We start from the raw sequence: 23,359 nt of genomic DNA on the forward strand, positions 1-23,359 counted from the left end.
GGGCTTGCCCTCCCGCTGCTCCTGGACCCCTAAGCCATTAGGTGAACAGCTTGAGCAAGCCTGCAGGGGTGAGGAAGCGTGTTCAGCCCCTTCACCTCCACTACTGCAGTTGACAGCTGGCCAGCCCGACAGCAGAGCTGTGAGCAGGTCACAGCCCAGCTGATGGCAGGTGCAGCTGTGAGGCCAGCAGATCCATCCCAGGGAGGCCAACCCCGACTGCCAATCCATAAAATCATAATTTAAATAAACAGCGCTATTTGAAGCCATTATATTTTGGGGTTCTTTGTCACATGGCAAAGCTAACTGACACAACCTACGCTAAGACCATTGTGGAGGTTGCAGTTGACCACGCCAGATATCATACCCTTCGGGAGTCTTTGGAGGAAAAACTCCTCTCAGATCCTGGGACCTGGAAAAGCCAGGCAGGTAGGCTGTTCACACCTTCTGCCCTCAGTGATGCTCTGATGCTACCCTGTTGATGATCAGAGTCAAATCTGCCCCCTCCCTGCCTCCCCATGCAGCCCCGAGGCTCTTCACCTGCATCCTTGCATTTTATCCACCTGCTGCAGCTCCAACACTGTTCATTCTGTCCCAGCATCCTTACATACTTTATCTACTGCATTACGTGTATTTCTATGAGCAGACTCAAAATGGTTACATAATAAGCTGGAGGACAGGGAATTAACCCAAGGACTGTGTCACAGCCTTAAAAAACGTTAACAAGGATGGACTTTCAAAGTGTCATCTCAACAGACACCATCACTGATGTTCCCAGCTGGATCTGACTCCAGGTCTCACTATAGTTCTCACCCTGAAACAGAACAAAGCTAAACAACTCCATGGGAAGCACTGAATCCTCCACCTTCCCCATGAAGGTAGCAGAAAGATGACAAATATTGGCGTGTCTTGAGCGGGACTTGTCTGGCTTTGATTTCCAGCTTTACCACTTCTTAGCTGTGTGACCCCCCAAACAGGCCGATCACTATGGACTCTGTTCTTGAGTGTCTGATCTGTGATGTGGGGAGAGTGGCATGCATTTCACAGCCTCCTGTGAGGGTGACAGCAGAGAAGGTGTCCCCGCCTCCACTGCTATCACTACAGCTCTCAGTCCTCCTCCTCCCTCTTCCTTCCCCCACAGCCCCTGCATCCATCCATCATCCTTAGGAAGGGGACACAGAGCTAGGATATGTGACTGAATGCCACTGTTAAAAAGACACCATTGGTTCAGCTGATGCAATTCCATGCAATGACTGCCTGGAGTTTAATATACACTCCTACTCAGCCTCGGACTTCCCAGGTGGTGCTAGTGGTAAAGAACCCGCCTGGCAATGCAGGAGACATGGAGACGTGGGTTCGATCCCTTGGTCAGGAAGATCCCCTGGAGGAGGGCATGGCAACCCACATCAGTATTCTTGCCTGGGGAATCCCTTGGACAGAGGGGCCTGGCGGGCTACAGTCCATAGGGTCGGAAAGAGTAGGACACGACTGGAGCGACTTAGCATGCATGCATACACTCAGCTCAGACACCTGGGGTCACCAGAGGGGCCAGAGATGGAATACCTTTGCCTCGCTGTTTCTTTTCCTTCTGTTCACTTAACTTGTCCAGAGGTAGATTGGTCATCTCAACTCCGTACACGGTCCTGGCCAACACAGCCGTCAAGGAGTCCATGATGCTGGCCCATTCGTGGATCAGCTCCTCCCAGTCCGTGAGGGAGGAGAGCACCCCGAGAAAGTCGTCCCAGAGCTCCCGGGAGACGTACACACAGAGGTTTGCTCGGATCCAGGCCACTATGAGCGTCTGAAAACGATGGATCGATGAAAGAATTCAATTGTCACTTGGAAGAAGTGTGCTTTTGACAAAATACTTAAAATTACTATTAGTATGGTGAAAGTGAAAGAGGAGAGTGAAGAAGTTGGCTTAAAGCTCAACATTCAGAAAACAAAGATCATGGCATCCGGTCCCATCACTTCATGGCAAATAGATGGGGAAACAGTGGAAACAGTGGCAGACTTTATTATTTTGGGTTCCAAAATCACTGCAGATGGTGACTGCAGCCATGAAATTAAAAGACGCTTACTCCTTGGAAGGAAAGTTATGACCAACCTAGACAGCATATTCAAAAGCAGAGACATTACTTTGCCAACAAAGGTCCATCTAGTCAAGGCTATGGTTTTTCCAGTGGTCATGTATGGATGTGAGAGTTGGACTGTGAAGAAAGCCGAGCGCCAAAGAATTGATGCTTTTGAACTGTGGTGCAGGAGAAGACTCTTGAGAATCCCTTGGAGTGCAAGGAGATCCAATCAGTCCATTCTAAAGGAGATCAGTCCTGGGTGTTCATTGGAAGGACTAGTGCTAAAGCTGAAACTCCAGTACTTTGGCCACCTCATGCGAAGAGTCGACTCATTGGAAAAGACTCTGATGCTGGGAGGGATTGGGGGCAGAAGGAGAAGGGGACAACAGAGGATGAGATGGCATCACCGACTCGATGGACATGAGTTTGAATAAACTCCAGGAGTTGGTGATGGACAGGGAGGCCTGGCGTGCTGCGATTCATGGGGTCACAAAGAGTCAGACACGACTGAGCGACTAAACTGAACTGACGTAGAATTTTAAAGTAAAAAGTGTTTTGGGTATTGAGTTTAATTTCTGAAAATGCATCTGGTCAATGGCAATCAAGACTTGAGCTACTGTGAAATCAGTTATCATTTTGAACAAAGATACTGATTCAAAACGATGCTAGTATCTGAGGCTGGTCCTGGCGGGACCTGGGGAGCCTGTTCTGTCTTCTGAGACACTCTTGCCCCCATCTCTGCAGGGACCTCTCCCACAGGTAAACCTCCACCTGCCCCAGCTCCTGCCTGACTTGCAGCAGATGACTCATGCAGACCCTCTGCCCACCAGGCCCCAGTCTTCTCAGCTCCTCCCCTGGATGCTGGACGGGCACCAAGGGGGCCCTGCTCTACCAGCATGCCCCCCACCCTGCTCCCAGCCTCCTCCTCAACCTCTGTACTTCTGTTAACCCCACGTTACCTTGACCCCCTGCCCATCCAACTTCCCCAGCTCCTACCCATAAGCATGGAAACATGATCCAATCCTTACTTATCGCAAAAAAAAAAAAAAAAACCTCACAAAGTTACCTTGAATCCTGTGAACCCTGATGCCCCCTCGAGCTACAGCCCTTTCTTCCCCTTTTGAAGCAAATTTATTAAAAGAACTGTCTGCACTCATCTATCTTCCACACTCATCCATGTTCCACACTCACTCCACCCTCTGCCAGCCCACCTTCCACCTGGGTCTTGGTCCCCATTCTCGTGGCTCCAGGGCCACCTGCTCACTGTTTAGCCCAGACATCTCTGCTGGCTTCCAGACCTTTCTATCTGCTCCCTGGCGGCCCACGTGCACGTCCTGTGGGCACCATCCTTCACCTCCACCATCAGGGAGATGGCCTTCTTTCTCTGACACATCCCCTCTTCCCAGGTGATCCCACTCAGTCCTGAGGCTTTAAACACAATCGCTAAGCACACCGACAGCCCTCACAACTGCTTTCCTATCTTAACATCTCCCATCCTATCCACACACCCGTGCTCTGTCCATCCTGCACCTCTTCAAATCTACCTGGCCTGAGACCAAGACCATCAGCACTTGTTGTCTTCCTAACTTCTAGTAACCTTAAGGAAATCAAAAGAGGAAGCAGATGGCAGAGAGGTGGGAAGGCCTAAAGGCCCAGCACTAACCATAAAGACTGATTACAACCCTCAAGAGAACATTCAAGAAGGAAATTTTCTAGTTAAATTTCTAGAAACTTTTTAAAGGCAGTCCAATTTTACTCTTGAAACTCTCAATGATTAAAACTGATTTGCTGAAAAAATCCGATTCATTTCTTACATTTGCAGTGTTTTAATTAAAAAAACAAAAAGACTTACCCTAAACAGTAACCCTGCCAAGCTCTGGGCAAACAAGTCCTTGATTTGTTTATCCTTTGGCTTCTGCATGACAGCTTCGGTTATCCTGAGCAGTATTTGCAACATCTGTTCCCTGGGGCACCCAAAATAAAAACTCATGTTATTAATCACACCTCCAAAGCACTTACACGTATAGGTACAAGAAATTCTTGTAAGAATTCAGCAAAATGGATAATCACGTGTTATTCAAAAGTATAAAAAACGCTGAGCACTGAAGAATTGATGCTTTTGAATTGTGGTGTTGGAGAAGACTCTTGAGAGTCCCTTGGACTGCAAGGAGATCCAACCAGTCCATCCTAAATGATATCAGTCCTGAATATTCATTGGAAGGACTGATGCTGAAGCTGAAACTCCAATACTTCGGCCACTTGATGCAAAGAACCAACTCATTGGAAAAGACCCTGATTCTGGGAAAGGTTAAAGGCAGGAGGAAAAGGGGATGACAGAGGATGAGATGGTTGGATAGCATCACCAACACGATGGACATGAGTCTGAATAGGCTCCAGGAGTTGGTGATGGACAGGGAAGCCTGGCATGCTGCAGTCCATGGGGTCGCAAAGAATTGGACATGACTGAGAGACTGAACTCAACTGAAGTGAATTCAAAAGTATCTGAATGCCAATTACAGAATGAACACCATACTTATCAAAATAAACTACTTTATGTTACCATGGTTCAACAAGTATATCTCCTATGCCCAAATCAACAGACAGGACCACAAGGGTCTCACCCCAGCCTGACTCCCTCCCCTTGTAAAAACGGGGGTGAGGCTGTTTCTCCAGCTGTATCGGCCCCTTGAAGGCACTCAGCAGAGAGCTGTGCTTAGGTGAACTTAAGCAGCACTCTTACATTTTCACATCCATGATTTTACCTAACCTGAGAAGTCTGACTATTGTGATGGAAAATAATGTGGACTTTCTGGGGAGGTCTGCAGCTGGCAGTGTCAGGTGGCCAAGCCCCACAGCACTCCCACAAGTAGGAAGGAGGGTTGGGAAGGGTCATCACTAGGTGCTCAGGCCATGGAGCTTTCTGCCTCGAAGACCCCAACTCTGTGCACAGTGCTGCCCCCCTCTACCGCTGAAGACTGTGGTCACCACACCTCCATCACAGCGCTCTATGGAGAAGGGGTTTTATGTGAAAGGTCTTTAAAGAGTATAAAACACTAGGGACAGGAAATAACACCTCCCATTGTGATTGCTGTTGTTCAGTCACTAAGTCGTGTTTTCCTGATCCCATGGACTACAGCCTGCCAGGCTTCCCAAGATAGAACTCTGCATAGACAGCAGTCTTCAGGGAAGAAAGCCCATATATTTCCTTTCTATATCATGGAGTCATTTATCCTGAGCCCTTTGTTGTTGTTCAGTCACTCATTTGTGTCTTCACGACCCCGTGGACTGCAGCACACCAGGCTTGCCGGTCCTTCACCAACTCCCAGAGTTTGCTCAAACTCACGTCCATTGAGTCCGTGATGCCATCCAACCATCTCATCCTTTGCCGTCCCCTTCTCCTCCTGCCCTCAATCTTTCCCAGCATCAGGGTCTTTTCCAACGAGTCAATTCTTCGCATCAGGTTGCCAAAGTATTGGAGCTTCAGCTTCAGCATCAGTCCTTCCAATGAATATTCAGGGTTGATTTTCTTCAGGATTTACTGGTTGGATCTCCTTGCAGTCCAAGGGACTCTCAAGAGTCTTCTCCAGCACCAGAGTTCAAAAGCATCAATTCTTTGGCACTCAGCTTTCTTTATGGCTCAACTCTGTGATATGGTGACAAATTCTCTCGCACAGCCAGAGGGCGTTTTTCTCTTACAGCTGAGTTACATCCTTCATGTGTTTCCCCAGATGCCATGGAAACAGAGAACAGGTTATCTTCTGCATAAGGGACAGAAATCACCAGGTCCCTTTAACTACTTGTTCAAGGTCTTGTGCATGAATCACTTGTTCATCCTTGGAACTTTGTGCTCATCAGCAATAAAACCAAGAATCGGTCCAGGTCGGATAATGAGATCTCAAATCTCGGTTCCTTTAGACCGCTCTCACGTTCCTGCATGTCGAAACAGTGTTTTCTATGAACACCGTGCTGGATCCCATTCTGCTACTCTAGGGTCTCCTGCCCTCCTGTGGGTGACCCTGTCTGACTCCCATCCCAGTCTCTGGAGGCACCCCCACTGAGCCTGCCCACCAGGCCCCTAATCCAGGTATCTTGCAAGCTCGGGAGAAGAGCTCTGGGGTCAGGCGGGCCTATGCACACATGCCTGGAACAGCTGGCAACTTTGAGGAGGACGAGGGAAGAAACGCTGCAGGGCTGGGGACAGCCGGTGGCCCACCCTGTCCAGGGTCCCCACGGCCTTGTCACAGCTGGAGGGCTGTGTGTCTTCTGTGATGCTCAAGTGAAAGAAAAAGAGCCCCATCCATACCATCCGGCAAACTGAGAACAAGAAAAATAGTAACTTTCCAATAAAACCCCAGTCCCAGTCACTGCTATCAACAACAGAGTCCTGACGGAGGCTTAGGGGGACACGGACAAGGGGACAGGTTTAACCTCTGAACCTGAGAAAACTTGGGAACCACAACATTCCCACACAGAGTCTCCTGGAAGAGAATGGGGGTGCAAAACGACCTCTGGTTTGGCAAATTCTTTGGTCACAGCTCTGACTTTCGCTTGCTCCTCTGTGTTTTGTGAAACACTGGCAGAGGTGGGCTGGGGAGGGTGGCGGTGGGGGGACAGCTCGTCCTGTCTCTTCATTTTCTACTTCATCCTCATCTCTTTGCACACCTGCCCAGCCCCATACAAGCTGTCCCCTCTTTCGGAGTCACTTCTCAGCACCTCCCAGGCTACAGCCTGCTCTGGGCCACAGAGGCTGGGCTCCCCGCGCTGTCTCTCCTTCCTGTGGCACACACGTACATTGGGTGGCGTCACATTCTCACATACAAGCAGAGGTGGCAGGAGCCTCCCTGCAGCCCGAGGGCCCTGGGCACTGGCTGCTCCCTCCCACCCACCTACTGCCCAGCATCCACCTCACCACACTGGCTGCTGTCTCGTCCTGCCTGGATCCACCAGGCCTGCGACCTGCAGTTCCTCCCCGTGGGGATGCTCTTCCTTCCTGGCCCCACTCAGAGAGGCCTCCCCAGCCTCCAGGCTGCCCACCCCAGCTCCACTACTGGACCTGCCTGACCTGGCCCCTGGGTTCCTCACACCTCTCAGGCCCATGAGGACCGAGGCCCCTCAAAGGGCAGGGACCCGGTTCGTCGAGTTCACCCTCCATCCTCAGAGGAGAAAGCACCCAAGTTATTTAACGGATGAAAGAAGGGAGGAGGGAATTCAGGGCTTGTCTGGTGCTTCAACACACAGGAGGGTCTGCTGCTGGGGGAATCAATCACGTTCCAGGCTATGCTCTGAGGACTTTTTTCTTGGTGAGTATTTTAATCTATACCAATATTTTGATTTTTTAAATACTTTTACCTGGAAATCTCTGAATTATTAAACAAACAGAGAGTTGTTTCATTTTCTAGAATTTTCACCCTCAAAAAGATGGTCAAAAATACCAAAATATTACTGACACTGGTACACAGAACTCATAAGAGTTTTCAAAGGAAAGAAAGGCATCAGAAACACTTGATACAGTTGGTGGAAGGGGCAGGCATTTCAGCCAAAAGCTGTCAGCGTCGCTCATACATTCATCACTGACACAGCTGTGAACTCTTGTTAAAATCGCCTTGCTCACCCCTGTAATGTTTTAATGATGGCTTCTCGGTTTAAAAGTCTGGGAAAGATGACCCCAGAAGGTACAGCTTCGAATGATCCTTTTTTGATGCTGGGGGTTCCTGAATTTGTGAATGTTCTGCCCAATCTGCTTCCTCCGGGCCCACCCCCTCCTCACCTGAGAAAGAGAAGGGCCAGACCTGATACCCCGGACGTGCTGCTGGCTCAGTCCTGCTGCATCCCTGTGATTTCCCCAGACAGACCCTCCCATGGCTCCCTGAGCGCCAGCTCCACCATCCAGACCATAGGCTGGAAATGGGGACCCCGAGCACTTCTCGGGGGCAGGTGCCCCCGAGGGTCTGACTGTAGGGAGGATGCTGACAGCGGCCAGGCAGGTGGGGGGGGGCACTGCTTGGGTGGGAGGGACTTGCAAGGACTGGACTGGAGAAGCAGAAGTATTACTACGAGGCTACCCTCCTCACACAGGAGGGAAGAGGAAGGGGTGATGGGCTCCGAGGCTATTGTCTGAACTGAGAACCCTGGGAGCACCCCATGGGCTGGAGGGATGCACAGACGCCCATCACAGGAAACTCTCATGCACTGCTTACCTCTGGGGTATCATCAACACAAAGACACCAAACAAAAAACCAGCAAGCAGGAAGGAAACACTTCACGTGAGCACATTTCACGACACCACTGCATTTCAGTGCCCTCTGACGATGGATCACTTAAAACAATCATTTTCCCAAAATGAATTTAGAACTTCAACTTTACAGCAATAAAATCAGCTTAAAAGCGTTTTGGAGTGATTAGCCAACGCTCCCGGGATTATGGATTATGATATCATTAACCACCAGTTACCGCTTTTGGACAAAACTTGCTTGATGACAGGTTAAAATGCAAGAATCTACTACTATGTCATAGGATTGCTTACTCTTAATTTGAGATTAAAAAAAAAAACCAATAATGAAAACAAATGAACTACCAAAGTACTGGATACTTACCTTCATAATTCACTGAAATGTTACAGAAGACTGATTATCATCTCATGGTTCACTTTGTAAACCTATTTAATACGTGGAGGCTTTCACATTTTTAATCATTACGTTGAAAACAGAAACATCTGTTTTACGATATTAATTAATTGAAAATACACTCACCAGGTTGTTTTATTCATTGTCAGCTCCATTATCATGCGCCTAAAGATAATCAGAACAGCTTTGCAGGCATCAACTTGCTCCTTCAAGAGCATGGGAACCTCCACACAAGGCTCCAGCAAAAAGACGTTTGCAGCATTTGTCAGAAATACCTTAAAACCAACAAGCGTTATGTGAGAAAATACAAGTAAACAGATTTTGGTGTGTGTGTGCTCAGTAGTGTCTGACTCTTGCAACTCCATGGACTGTAACCCCCCCAGGCTCCTCTGTCCATGGAATTTCCCAGGCAAGAACACTGGCGTGGGTTGTCATTTCTTTCTCTAAGGGATCTTACTGACCCAGGGATCAAACTCACGTCTCTTGTATCTAGTGCATTGACAGGTGGATGGATTCTTTACCACTGTGCCACCCGGAAAGCCTCAGTTCACCCCTTAGAACACACAGTTCACCCCTTAGAATCGATTTAATACTGACATCTGAAAGACCAGAAAAATAACAGCTATCACTTAGGGCCTTCCCAGGTGGCTCAGCAGCAGAGAATCCACCTGCCAATGCAGGAGACACAGGTTTGATCCTTGGGTGTGGAATTTCCCCTGAAGAAGAGAATGGCTACCCACTCCAGTATTCGTGCCTGGGAAATCCCACGGATAGAGGAGCCTGGCGGGCTACAGTCCATGGGTCACAAAGAGTTGTACACAACTAAGCACACACACACATTAATATTGCAACTTTGGAAACATTTGAGGTAGAAAGGCTTCTGGAGATTTCTTTTTGACATCCTCTAAGACAGGTCCCATCACTTCATGGGAAATAGATGGGGAAACAGTGGAAACAGTGTCAGACTTTATTTTTTTGGGCTCCAAAATCACTGCAGATGGTGACTGCAGCCATGAAACTAAAAGATGCTTACTCCTTGGAAGGAAAGTTATGACCAACCTAGATAGCATATTCAAAAGCAGAGACATTACTTTGCCAACAAAGGTCTGTCTAGTCAAGGCTATGGTTTTTCTAGTGGTCATGTATGGATGTGAGAGTTGGACTGTGAAGAAAGCCGAGCACTGAAGAATTGATGCTTTTGAACTGTGGCGTTGGAGAAGACTCTTGAGAGTCCCTCGGACTGCAAGGAGATCCAACCAGTCCATTCTGAAGAAGATCAGCCCTGGGATTTCTTTGGAAGGAATGATGCTAAAGCTGAAACTCCACTACTTTGGCCACCTTATGCGAAGAGTTGACTCATTGGAAAAGACCCTGATGCTGGGAGGGATTGGGGGCAGGAGGAGAAGGGGATGACAGAGGATGAGATGGCTGGATAGCATCACTGACTCGATGGACGTGAGTCTGAGTGAACTCAGAGTTGGTGATGGACAGGGAGGCCTGGCGTGCTGCGATTCATGGGGTCGCAAAGAGTCGGACACAACTGAGCGACTGAACTGAACTGAACTGAAGACAGGAACATCATCTGTGGGTAAGTATTCCTGGTGGAGTATGGGTGGGTAGGGGGGCGGGTGGGCAGGGAAGGCAGGGGCACAGTGGTCAGACAGTGGCTGGAAAAAATGACCTGATTCTTGCTGAGTCTCCACCTTTGCTGACTTGAAGGCCTTGCTGACAGGAGGCAGCCAGTGCCACCCAAGGGGCAGCCAGCAAGTGGGCAAAAGCACATGGCCAACACTGCCCATCTTCCAGGAACATGTATTTCCAATATGAGAAACACGTAATGCCACAGAATACAAAACTCAAGGGAATCTAAGGATAAAAACTGAGACATCAAAAAAATATAGGTAGTCCACCAAGCACCCTGTGCTCTGCCTCATACCTTTAGGAAACAAGTTTCCTGTCCTATACCAACAGTGATGCGAAGAGCTGACTCATTTGAAAAGACCCTGATGCTGGGAAAGATTGAAGGCAGGAGGAGAAGGGAATGACAGAGGATGAGATGGTTGAATGGCATCACCAACTCAATGGACATGAGTTTGAGCAAGCTCCAGGAGTTGGTGATGGACAGGGAGGCTTGGCATACTGCGGTCTGTGGGGTTTCAAAGAGTCAGACACAACTGAGCAACTGAACTGAACCATCAGTAGAGAACTGGGAGAAGCAGGGGTCCAGGCTGCCCTGTAGGGAGCCACTGCTCTGCTGCAACAGAGCAATGTGCTATCGTTTACGTGGATGACACCCTGAACCCTCGAGTCAGGACATTCTGAGCTGTCAACTCGGTGACGAGGATGGATCCTCTCTCCCTTCTAGAGCTACAGTCCCTCTTGATTCTTTCTGTTCAACAGCACAAACACCAAGGATCTGGGGACAAGCAGAGCTGGCTCACTTTGGATGAAATCCATTTAATACGACATCTCAAAACAGATGCACAAACTAACCAGAGGAAATGAACACACTCAAAAGTCAAGAGGGCAAATTAAAATGTTGGCAGCCTCTGTGACTATTTTATGTGAGATTAAAAATGTATCATGTCTCAATCTTCTAGGAAGAATCACAAAATAAGCACTATAACAGCTGATAACAGATGATAGCAGCAATTGTGAAGAATTTACTAGCCTTCAAGTTAAGAAAAAAGAAAGCAAAGAACCTTTAGACTAACAAACTATAGCAGTTTGAGTGACAATGTTTTTTTTTTTAAGTGTACCATAGATGGTATATTGCAATACAGATCCTTTTTAATTCATGTACTTGGCTTCTTGATTGAATTTTAAACCTTTGCAAATTCCAAAGTGAGGAGTCTTCATATAGTATACTTCTTTCATTTTATTTTTTAAAAAAATATCAAAAATGCAAGCTAGGGACTTCCATGGTAGTCTACTAGTTAAGACTTCGCTTTCTAATGCAGGGGGTGTGGGTTCAATCCCTGGTTGGGGAGCTAAGATCCCACATGCCTTGAGGTAAAAAAAAAACAAAATATATTTAAAAAGAGGCAATATTATAACAAATTCAATAAAGACTTTTTAAAAAATGGTCCACATAAAAAAAAGTCTTTTAAAAAAATGCCAGCTCCTTGAGTATTTATTACCATGTTAGTATCAGTTAGAAAAAAAAAAATCAACAAAACTAATATATCCAAATTGTACTTGTCAAAGCAACTATAAAACAGTCTCATCTTATCAAACCTCCATTTGGCTGCTTTTTGCTAATTAACCAAGTCAAGGACCAAAGTACTTGATGAAATGAGAACAAAAACAGCTGTTTAAATCCAAACTGAAAAAAATTTTAAAGCTGTAGAGCTATATAATCAAGTCAAAATATTTTTCCTGGTTCATATAAATAGATATAACTTCTTCTAGAAAACAAATAACTCACCTGAACTCAGGGTAAAAATAGGCACTTGCAACCCTATGGGCTGACTGCGGGATGGCTAACCATGGCAACTGGGCAGTGAGCTGGAAGGAAGGGGCAGGACAGGGACTTCTGAGAGCGTCCTCTAATGGGTGCACAGGTGACGCTGATGAGCTGAGCCAACGTTCTCTGAAGCTATTCAAGTAAAATCATCTTGATTTTTTAAAAGCGAATTTCAGATTATTTGCCAAATTTCAATGAAAAAGGAGAAAATTCATTAGTTACAGTATGTGCTGTATGCTGTGCTTAGTCACTCAGTCGTGTCCAGCTCTTTGTGACCCCACGGACTGTAGGCTGCCAGGCTCCTCTGTCCACAGGATTCTCCAGGCAAGAACACTGGAGTGGGTTGCCATGCCCTCCTCCAGGGGATCTTCCCAACCCAGGGATCGAACCCAGGTCTCCTGCATTGCAGACGGATTCTTTACCATCTGAGCCACCAGGGAAGCCCAAGAATACTGGTGTAGGTAGCTTATCCCTTCTGTGGGGGATCTTCCAGACCCAGGAACTAAACCAGGTCTACTGCACTGCAGGCAAATTCTTTACCAGCTGAGCTACCAGGGAAGGCCCATAATTACAGTATATGAAACTGCTAATTAACTTGAAAACCAAAAGGATCCCATGATAAGGAATCCTCTCAAGAGACAGATGATAAACACAGCATCACTGAAAACTGGGTACCATGCACGCCACACCCACGAGTGCCTTCCCCAGACCCTAAGCCTGGCCTTTGCGTGGGAGGCTTAACTGGACAGCTGAATGTAGATATGGGAAGGAGGGTGGAAGGCCAGGGAGCGGGGGAAAGAGAGTGACCCTGTGTTTTCACTTATACTTCTGACAACCTTCAAACTGGATGGGACCCGAGAGATAAAGCCCCAATCCCTATTTTTGAGATAAAGTCTCCAAGTCTGGGGAGACTGAGTGATAGGCAAAGTTGCTCTTTCCAATGTTCCCAAATAGCATTGGTGCTACTTCATATATTTATTCAGATAAATGTTTAAAAATCACTGCATTAATCAGTATTCTTCATAAACAGGCAATTTTTAAGATGCATATAACTTATTACATAATCACCAAGCTTCTCTTACAAATTAGAATCCAGGAAACTCTGTGCTCAGTTGTGTCTAACTCCTTGCAACCCCATGGACCGTAGCCTGCCAGGCTCCTCTGTCCATGGGATTCTCCAGGCAAGAATACTGGAGTGGGTCGCCATTCCCTTCTCTAAGGTAGGGCTTCCCTTGTGGCTCAGCTGGTAACTCTCTACTTTTTTATCTCAGTCATTTTTTTTTTAATCTGTCATTGAGCTTAAATCTCAGTCATTTTGCATTCACTGTATAACAACCCCTTTCAGAAAACTGTAACCAGTTCAGATGTCTCCTTTGACTAAAAAAAAAAAAAAACTTTACAAATTGAAGGTGGGTAATCAGGAAGTAAATTAAGGATGAGAATTTAAGGGCTGTTTACTCATGCATAGCTAAGAAGATCACCAAGCTTTATAATGACATTACCCCAATAAACAAAACATTCAAACTGAAATCTGCTGGGGGCCCTCCCATCTGCGGCCTGCATGTACCTGCAGCATTGCCTGGGCCCCAGCCTTCACGTTCTTATTCTCCTCTTCCATCACACACCCTCTGCTCATGGCACTGGTGAAGGAGTAAGACCGTCCCCAACTGGAAGACCGCTTGTGACCGGAACCTTCAGAAGAGGTCTTTGGGAGACAACAGTCAGTCAGCAGAGTGGGAGAAGAACAGGTCACGTATTTAATTCCTTACGCTCATGAGAATTCATGAGATTACACGTTTTACATCCACGCCTCTTTTCCACTGTGTTCACCATCGTACATCCATCACCTAAAATAGTACTGAGTGCTCAGTACGTGCTAAAGAAATAGATACTGCTTGTCCAGTGACTGAATGAACAGGACTGTTGATTTGCTTTGACCTCATGACTAGTTGTTAAAATGATTTCACCAATATTGAAAAAAATCAAATTGTGGAATTAATATAGATATTGAAAAGTGATATACCTTTGGTTATAAGTATTTTTTTAATGTTTGGTGTCAATTGCCATGACAACATTCACTTTTAGAAATAAATCTCAGACTGGATGTCAAAATAACACGCCAGAATCTATGTACAACCTAAGTTTCTTCCGTGCGTCAAGCAGGGGCCCACCCTGTCGTTTTGGACTTATCCCATCTGTATCTTTATCTAACGTGGAATGAAAGGTCCACCTTGCCAGCACCCCTGTCCAAGGACACCACCTAGCCCTGCAACAAGGCTCCCGGTGGAGGCTGCACATTGGGTTTGTCCTTTCAAATGTGTCGTGTTAGACTGCTGCTGGTACGGACTGCCGCACAAGGAAAGTCTGCCCAAACGTTCTAAATTTAGTTTAACAAATGCCTGCATGCGTGCTCAGTCACTTCAGTCGTGTCTGATTCTTTGCAACCCCATGGACTGTAACCCTCCAGGCTCCTCTGTCCATGGGATTCACCAGGCAAGAATACTGGAGTGGGTTGCCGTGCCCTTCTCCAGGGGATCTCCCCAATGCAGGGATCGAACCCGGGTCTCTTACGCTTCCTCCATTGGCCGGTAGGTTCTTTACCACTAGCACCACTTGGGAAGCCCAGTTTAGTGAATACTATTTATTTAAGCATGTCAGTAGTAAGGCAGTGACACTTTTAGTCTTCAATAGAGACATGCAAAGTATACTGGCTTTTTCAAAGACTCTTCTGTGATATGTGGCCGAGCCTGAGGTTAGGTGGTGGCAGAGGACCCTGGAGACAGCACAGAAGCAGCCTCCCTGAGCGCATCAGAGTTGACAACAAAGAAACAGTCTGCCTGTGTCACACTGACTATGGCCCCTGACTGAGCAGGAAGATTTTGCTAAAATAAGATGCTGCCAACTCAGACCACAAGTGATGAAATATTACCTGCTTGTTATCAGTCTCTGAATATCCTAATTTTTCAGCATCTTCTTGGGCAGCTTCTTTTATGTCTGGTTCCTCCATGAACACAGGTTTGTCCTGCAGGATCCACTTTCTGTACACTTGAACTACTTTTCTGGTTACGGCTATGTCGCACGAAGGCAACAAAAATGCCTAAAATGATAAGAGAAACTCCCTTTAGCACAAGTTCGGGTCAACAATGAGTCCAACAGACATTTCCATGGGCTATCACCAATCTCAGACTTTCTTCTGAAACAGATTACACAGGGCCACATGTTTTTGTGCACACCAAACTGGGGAGGAAAATAGACAATGTATAACTGGGCCAGAAAACATAGTGCAATGTTAAAATAACTTCTATATTCTGAACAATTATTGCATAAAATAACTAAAATGCATACCAATGAATCAGCAACAGATGACACAATAATACACATAATAGTATAGCCAGTTGTCATGTCTCTTCCCGAGTTCACATTCAATGACATCATCTTGGTGACTTGAGTCCACCACAGTGGGAGCAGTGACACCACAGAAGTTTGCAAATTTAACTTTAACCAGGGCTTTTTTTTTTTTGTGTGTTTTGTTTTGTTTTTTTGCTTTCTCTTTCTTTTTCTTTTTCCCTTTTCCTTCCTTCCCTCCTTCCTCTCTCCCTCTCTTCCTTTTTTGAGAGTCAGTTGTCCAACTGGCTGGTTGTAGCACTGTACACACTTTTGCAAACTTTTTCTTTTTGGCTGCAGGGCACAACTTGTGGGATTTTATTTCCCCAACCAAAGATCAAACCCATGCCCCCTACAGAGGAAGAGTAGAGTCCTGACCACTGGATGGCCAGGGAATTCCCTCTGTGAACTTAACAACATTAAAGAATCCCCTTACACATTTGCATATAAGAATCCTGATTTAATGCGATCAGAATCCAAATGTAGACAACTATGTAACTAAAATTCAATATCAAGTTATACAACATTACCTTTCTCCCAGAAAGCAAGTATTAATACAAATTCTTTCTGGAGGAAAACAAAATTATAGATCATAGTACCACCAAAATTATTCACATGGTCTAGTTAATACGATATGCAGCATATTAATTAAAAAGTCAGAAGCATGCAAAAAGAAGTCAACATTAGCAAAACCACAATAAAAATAAATAATAATTTAAACATATAGGAGAGCTAAAGCATCAGAAAAAGATCCACGTGAAATTGAAAAATAAAATAAGCAAAATTAAAAATCCAGTGAAAATGGCTGACAATAAGCTGGATGTAGCTGAAGAGAAAACTGGAAGAAAAATCAGATGAAAATATCCAGAATGAAGCACACTGAGACAAGAAACACACTGGTTCCACTGTAAGACAAGTAAGACAGAAAACGCAAGGAAAAGGTTCTTTTCCATGCCCAGAGATACAGAAGGAAAGAATTAGTAAAAAGTGGCAGAAACAATATTTGAAGAAAGAATTACTAAGAATTTTGCCAAAACTGATAAAACGTATCAATTCACAGATTCAAGAATCACAAAGAAACACAAGCAGAATACTTTCAAAGTATATTACACTAAGACTGCTGAGAACCAAAGACAACCTGAAAATCTTAAAAGGAGCCAGAGGGGAAAAGACACATTTCCGCCAAAAGAATAACCACATGACTTGACATAACTTCTCAAAGAAACAATGAAAGCCAAGAAACAATGGAACAAAATATTTAATGTACAGAAAGAAAACAGCTGCTAAAGTAGAATTTGACACCCATAAAAATGTACTTCAGAAATAAAAGCAAAACAAAGGCATTTTCAGGTAAGAGTCACCCAGCCCACAGTGGTCCTCATGGGTGTCTGTTCCACATCATGTGTCTGGACATCTGACCTACCCCTTGCACTGTTCTCTGTTAAACACACACACATACACACATACATATTAACTCCATACTGAGAATGTGCACTTCTTGAATGAATGTACATTTTTAAACTTTAATAGTTTAAAATAGTTTAGGCTTAGTCTCTAAATAATTTAAAATTGAAAAAGGAATTATTATGAAAGAAGTCACATTTTGTCTTGTGTAAAAAAAAAAAAAAAATCATCACTGACCAAGAGAGGGCAACAGAATGCAAAGTGAAAACCCAGGCCCCTTTTCCCAAATGTCTCTATTTCAGTATTTTAACAATGCATAATAACCATACTTGAAATTTCACATAGAAGTTTCCAAATTAAATTTAAGAACAATTATAAAATGTAAATATTTTTAAGTTTCATGACACAAAGATGTCTCATTACTTTAGTCATAAGTAATCTGCTGCTTCTGCTGCTGCTAAGTCGTTTCAGTCGTGTCTGACTCTGTGCGACCACATAGACGGCAGCCCACCAGGCTCTGCCATCCCTGGGGTTCTCCAGGCAAGAACACTGGAGTGGGTTGCCATTTCCTTCTCCAGTGCATGAAAGTGAAAAGTGAAAGTGAAGTCGCTCAGTCATGTCCGACTCTTAGCGATCCCATGGACTGCAGCCCACCAGGCTCCTCTGTCCATGGGATTTTCCAGGCAAGAGTACTGGAGTGGGGTGCCATTGCCTTCTCTGTAAGTAGTCTGCAGTTAACCTCAATGACTCAAGCTACTTCAAAAGTGAATTTAGATTGAATTTGGGATTTGTATTAAATTGAGAACTTAGAACACATTATTTCCAGGGGTGGAATGCCAATAATGGATGTGGATGAAACTATGTGTATGGTAAATAAGTAAATACACAATACAGGTAAAACCACATCAATTTAGCTCTTATCTCTAGGGCAATATTTAAAAGCTTTGTCGATGATATCTGATATTATGTATTTGCACCCAAGGGTTTCAAACACTGCTATAGATCACGATCAGCTGTGGAACTATGATACACTACCTAAATCCCCTCTGCCACTTGATTTTTGTGAATAAGGTTTTACAGGAACACGGGCTTGTTCCTGTACGAGCTTGTTCCGTGCTATCCCTGGCTGCTTTCTCACTACAAAGCAGAGCTTCTGTGATCAACAAAGGCGAAGATGCTTACTATTTGGTCCTTTACTCTATTAAAATGTGCTGACCTCTGCTCTCAATCATATGCCTTCTGGGACTGACCGCATCAATTCAGCTTGCCCCAAAGTTCTGTTATTTCAACATCTCGACCTCTGCTCCTTTCTTTCCTCTTAATCCCCTCCCTAGTCTCCTTTTTCCTCTTACGACATAAACACTCCTATCAGAGGTGCTGAAAGAGGCCTTTGCAGGCAAAGTCCAACTGTCTGCAGGAGCTTGCAGCCTGAGTGCCTCCAGCCACCCAACAATTCTTGTATGCTCACATGCTGCCAGGGGTTCAGAAGCAATTTTCCTGCTGCCTCCCTCTGGGCTTAAAATTTGCTATGGAAACACAGGGTATTTGAGGCGATGATTTTGTTCAAATATAGAATTGTTCCACCCCGTGTAGGAATTTTCCAAAATCAAATCATGAAAACAACATTGTTGTTGTTCAGTCGTGTCCAACTCTTTGTGACCCCATGGAGTGCACCACGCCAAGCCTCCCTGTCCTTCACTATCTCTCGGAGTTTGCTCAAACTCATGTCCACTGAATCGATGATACCATCCAACCATCTCATCCTCTGTCATCCCTTTCTCCTCCCGCCTTCAATCTTTCCCAGCATCAGGGTCTTTTCCAGTGAGTCGGCTCTTCACATCAGGTGGGCAAAGTATTGGAGATTCAGCATCAGTCCTTCCAATGAAAATTCAGGGTTGATTTCCTTTAGGATTGACTGGTTGGATCTCCTTGCAGTCCAAGGGATTCTCAAGAGTCTTCTCCAGCACCACAATTTGAAAGCATTTAATCTTCATCACTCAGCCTTCTTTATGATCCAACTGTCACATCCGTACGTGACTATTGGAGAAATCATAGCTTCGACTATACAGACCTTTGTTGGCAAAGTGATGTCTCTGCTTCTAATAATATGCGATCTAGGTTTGTCATAGCTTTTCTTCCAAGGAACAAGTGTCTTTTAATTTCATGACTGCAGTCACCAACTGCAGTGATTTTGGAGCCCAAAATCTGTCACTGTTTCCATTGTTTCCCCATCTATTTGCCATGAAGTGATGGGACCGGATTCCAGGATCTTAGTTTTTTGAATGTGGAGCTTTAAGCCAGCTTTTCCACTCTTATCTTTCACCTTCATCAAGAGGCTCTTTAGTTCCTTTTCACTTTCTGCCATTAGGGTGGTGTCATCTGCATATCTGAGGTTATTGATATTTCTCCTGGAAATCTTGGAAACATTAAAAATGAACAAAATGTTCAAATTCCAACCCTCCATGTGAGACCTTAAAAGTGGGATGAAAGAAATCATTATGGAGTTGTGTAACTCAGCCCAACTTGGCGATTGTATTCCTTGGAGTATTATGAGTAACAGAACAAAGACAGAAACCTCTTCAGCTTTGCGACCTGCCCCTGCACAACCCCTCCCACTCCCACCCCCTCCCCCAAACACACAAACGCACGCATACACACACACACACACACGCATGCGCACGCTCTCACCTGGCGGAACACCTCGTTCACGAAGTTGACATAGCCGCGGGTGGACAGCAGGATGCGCTGGACCATGTCGTAAACCGCACGGTGCTCCTCCTCAATGCCGCACAGGCTGCAGCCGCTGAGCCGGCGCTCGCACAGGGTGCTCCCATCCGTGAGGCCTCGGTCCTGCTCCGCCGCCCCGCCAGCGTCTGGCTCCGGCACCCGCTCGGGCACTGCAGTGCCTCCCCCGACGGTCTGCAAGAAAACGCCCCCCGCTCCTGAGCGATCCTCCAAGACACCCGGCCAGGCTGAAGACTCACCTTGTTTTCGGCGAACTCCGGGTATGGTGCGCTCATTTCCCCCAGAATTAAAGATCTCCTCCGAACACAACATACGTGAAATTTTGCTTCATTTTAGTAAATTACACTATTATTCTTTTATGTCAAAAATATGTAACCCAAATACCACTAAAATTCTACCAACTGTGAATATTTTTTACAAGAAGTGACAAAAAACAAGTAGTGCAAAATTATTATTTCAGCAACTACCAAGGAGAGTTTAAAAACAAAGAGGATATTCAAATAGTAATCTCTAGAGAAAATGAGTAGATAATTATATTGATAGCAATTTTTCTCTTCATGCCTGGGCTATTAAGCTTGTGTGGTTTATCAAAGGCCCTGCCACACTGTGCAACAAGCAACTCTATAGAAATTATTTCATCTTTTTGATGGGTCAACCCATAGAAAATAAAAATTTGCAGAGAAAAATAAAAATTTCCTCATTTTTACTGATATACATATATTTTTGATCTGTAAAGCATAGTGGCTAGATTAAGTCTAATGTCTCTTATGGATCAATAACCTGTGACTTTTTGATCAATAACTTTCATTTCCCCCACAGGCTACAAATTTCTCTGACACACCCTCTGCAGAGATGGGAAGGCTGTGTCCCCTCGATCCCCATGGGCTGGAGGGCTAAGTCAGCCAGCAGAGGGGAAGGGTGGAGGGGACCCAGGAGGCTGAGGGCTTCCATGTAGCATCTCCGAGAACATTTGCTCTCAGAGCCCTGAGCGGCCAGGAAAGAAGTCCGACTGCCTTGCAAGAAGGGTTATATAGAAAGGGAGACCCAGCGGAGCCCAACCTGCCCCCTGCACCCACCAGAGTAGCAGGCTCTGAAGTCATTCTGGAGCCTCCTGACCAACCAGCCACCAGCTGAAGACCACCACCCACTGACTTCAGCTAACGCCACATGAATCCCCAAAATTGTCCAAGCAAATCTCACCCAAATTCCTGACCCAAAAAGGGAAATAAATAATATGGTGAAAGGGTTCTTTGAAGCCACACGTTTTGAGGTCATTAGATAACAGATTCTATGACAATTAGAGAACAAAATAGTGTACTAAAGAATTATGTTCAAAGGCACCAAATTGTTTTTGAAAACTGAGCTCCGTGATCCAAATAAAACATAATGATAACACAGATGAATTTCCCATTATGCCATTAACTGAAAACTACTTCTCTTGATAAAACAATGCTTTTCCCAGCCTCCTTTAGCCCACACCAGCAAAATGCTGCTTTCCAAAATCTGTATGTTGTTAAGACATTTATAATGATAGTAAGTGATGAGAGTGAAAACAAACTAGTAATTTCAAGGCTATTCATTTCTTGACTCTTTCATGAAGATCAACAGTAAGAGCATGAATAAAAATTAACTAGAGAGAGAGGTCCATTTTCTGCCCACTGGAATTCCAGCTGGAATTCTCAGCTATTATTTAATATTAGTTGATTCCAGTGGTAAATGCAAAGATGATTTTTGCTTCTTTGGCATATGATGGAAGGCTTAACCAGTGAAACAGGCATATGGTCTGCCTGGACCAGGCCTGTGCGGCCAGGGTTCAGGAAAATGCATGATACAGGCTGCCACTCAATCTTTCCCCTCCCCACCCTGGTTTCCTCTCAACCCACAGTTCATTCTGAGAGTTGCTCACCCTCAGGGTCAGACTAGATGAGGACACCCACAATGCAGGTATGAAATGAGGATGCACCTGCCATCCTGCTGGTGAAAACTGATGCCACTCAATTCCCCATCACAGTCGGCCCACCTGGCTGAGGGAAGCCCACTCCTGCCTTGGTAGAAACAAGAACACAGAGCACCAGCGTGTGGCCGTCAACAGACATTTGGGTCTGCATGGTACACGGACTCCCACAGGGGTGTTGATTTGTGTGATTCATTTTTTTAACTGTTCACCCCATGAGATACAAGTTTCAGGAAACCCACAGCCCATGAATCATTATGGAAGGCCCAGGTCAGAATTCAAGTGGCACTTTAACAGTGTAACTAAAGATAAAGAATTAGCATACAAATAAGTATGATCAACTGTCTTAGCATCTCAAACTTTTTTTTTTCTTCATTCCCTCATAAACTTCTTTGGGTTTATTTTAATTAATTAATTAATTTTGATTGTGTCAGATCTTTGTTGCTACGCACTGGCTTTCTCTAGTTGTGGCGACCAGGAGCTACTCTTTGTTGTGGCAGGCAGGCTTCTCATTGTGGGGGCTTCTCTTGTTGCAGAGCATGGGCTCTAGGGCCTGTGAGGTTCAACAATTGAGGGCTCAGTAGCTGTGGCTTCTGGACTTAGAGCCTGGGCTCAGTAGTGGTGGTGCACAGGCTTAATTACTCCGAGACATGTGGAATCTTCCCGGGCCAGGGATCGAACCCATGTCCCTCGCATTGGCAGGCAGATTTCTATCCACTGTACCACCAAGGAAATCCTCCTTTTAATGTTTTGATGTTTAATTAATGTGCTAAGTAATTTTAAAATTACTACTCTGCTTTCTCTAATGACAGAAGGTTGAAGCACTTCTATCTCACACTAACATGATACACCAAGGAATAAATAATAGTTCACTGGAAACACTTCTGGCTGAGGTGACACAGCAAGACATTGAAATTTGAAAGGGGGATCAGTGGTCATGGCTGCCAGTGTGGCATGGGACTTCCAGGCAACCATATTCTCTCTCTCCCATGAATGATGCCACCAAACAAGAACACTGGTCAAACCAGATTCTCCGAGGGGTAAGTGAGTTAGTCTCTTCCCTCTCCAGTGAAAAATACTGTCAAGGATATTAGTTTCTGATCAAAAGGAAGTAAATTCACTTTGGGGAAAAACACACACACACACACAAAAACATCTCATACATGACTTTTAACGTAGTAGTAGTGGAAAGTGTGAGCCCTATTTGGAAGCAGAATTTAAAATACTGTTTTAAAGGGATTTGATAAGAGCAGTATATTCTTTGAAAAGAGGCTCTGGATCAGCTCACTGAGACAGTGATGTTCACTTTACATAGGTAAAATTACATGAAATTTGAAATTCCAAACAAATATTTTTAGGAGATAAATACAATTATAGGTGCTTTTATTCCTTCAACTCCATTTCCAGAATTTAATGTTTGGTTGTTTAAACTGCTTTCTCTCCTGTATAATGTAAATGGGGAGCGGAACACATGGTAGACGCACAAGAGATGAGATGGAAGCACAGCAGTAAGGCAGAGACGAGGACACAGGAGACAGGTAAGCTGAATGACCACCCTCCCCAAGAAGTCCACACCCGAGTTCCTGGAACCCAGGACTGTGCTGCCGTCCATGGCAAAAGGGACTGAGCAGATTGATTAAATTCGGGATGTTGAGATGGGGAGGGTACCCTGGATTACCTGGGTAGACCCAAGGTAACCACAGGACCCACA

General features: G+C 45.2%; 1 protein-coding gene across 13 annotated transcripts in view; it reads right to left on the reverse strand.

Annotated features, from left to right (window-relative positions):
- RALGAPA2 (Ral GTPase activating protein catalytic subunit alpha 2) overlaps positions 1 to 23,359 on the reverse strand; it is a 280,569-nt gene that overhangs the window by 186,822 nt on the left and 70,388 nt on the right. For all 13 annotated transcript variants that reach the window (XR_011466483.1, XR_011466481.1, XR_011466480.1 and 10 more), the window contains exons 10-15: positions 19,638 to 19,868; positions 15,091 to 15,258; positions 13,729 to 13,866; positions 8,822 to 8,970; positions 3,925 to 4,036; positions 1,561 to 1,798 (exon numbers count right to left, since the gene is read on the reverse strand). Coding sequence is in view for 6 of the 13 variants with exons in the window: in XM_070381165.1 (XP_070237266.1) it covers positions 1,561 to 1,798; positions 3,925 to 4,036; positions 8,822 to 8,970; positions 13,729 to 13,866; positions 15,091 to 15,258; positions 19,638 to 19,868 (1,036 nt within the window). In the remaining 7 variants the exon portion in view is untranslated. The remainder of the gene's footprint in view (positions 1 to 1,560; positions 1,799 to 3,924; positions 4,037 to 8,821; positions 8,971 to 13,728; positions 13,867 to 15,090; positions 15,259 to 19,637; positions 19,869 to 23,359) is intronic.

Source organism: Bos mutus, chromosome 13 (assembly GCF_027580195.1).
Source record: "Bos mutus isolate GX-2022 chromosome 13, NWIPB_WYAK_1.1, whole genome shotgun sequence".
In the NCBI taxonomy this organism is placed as follows: Eukaryota; Metazoa; Chordata; class Mammalia; order Artiodactyla; family Bovidae; genus Bos; species Bos mutus.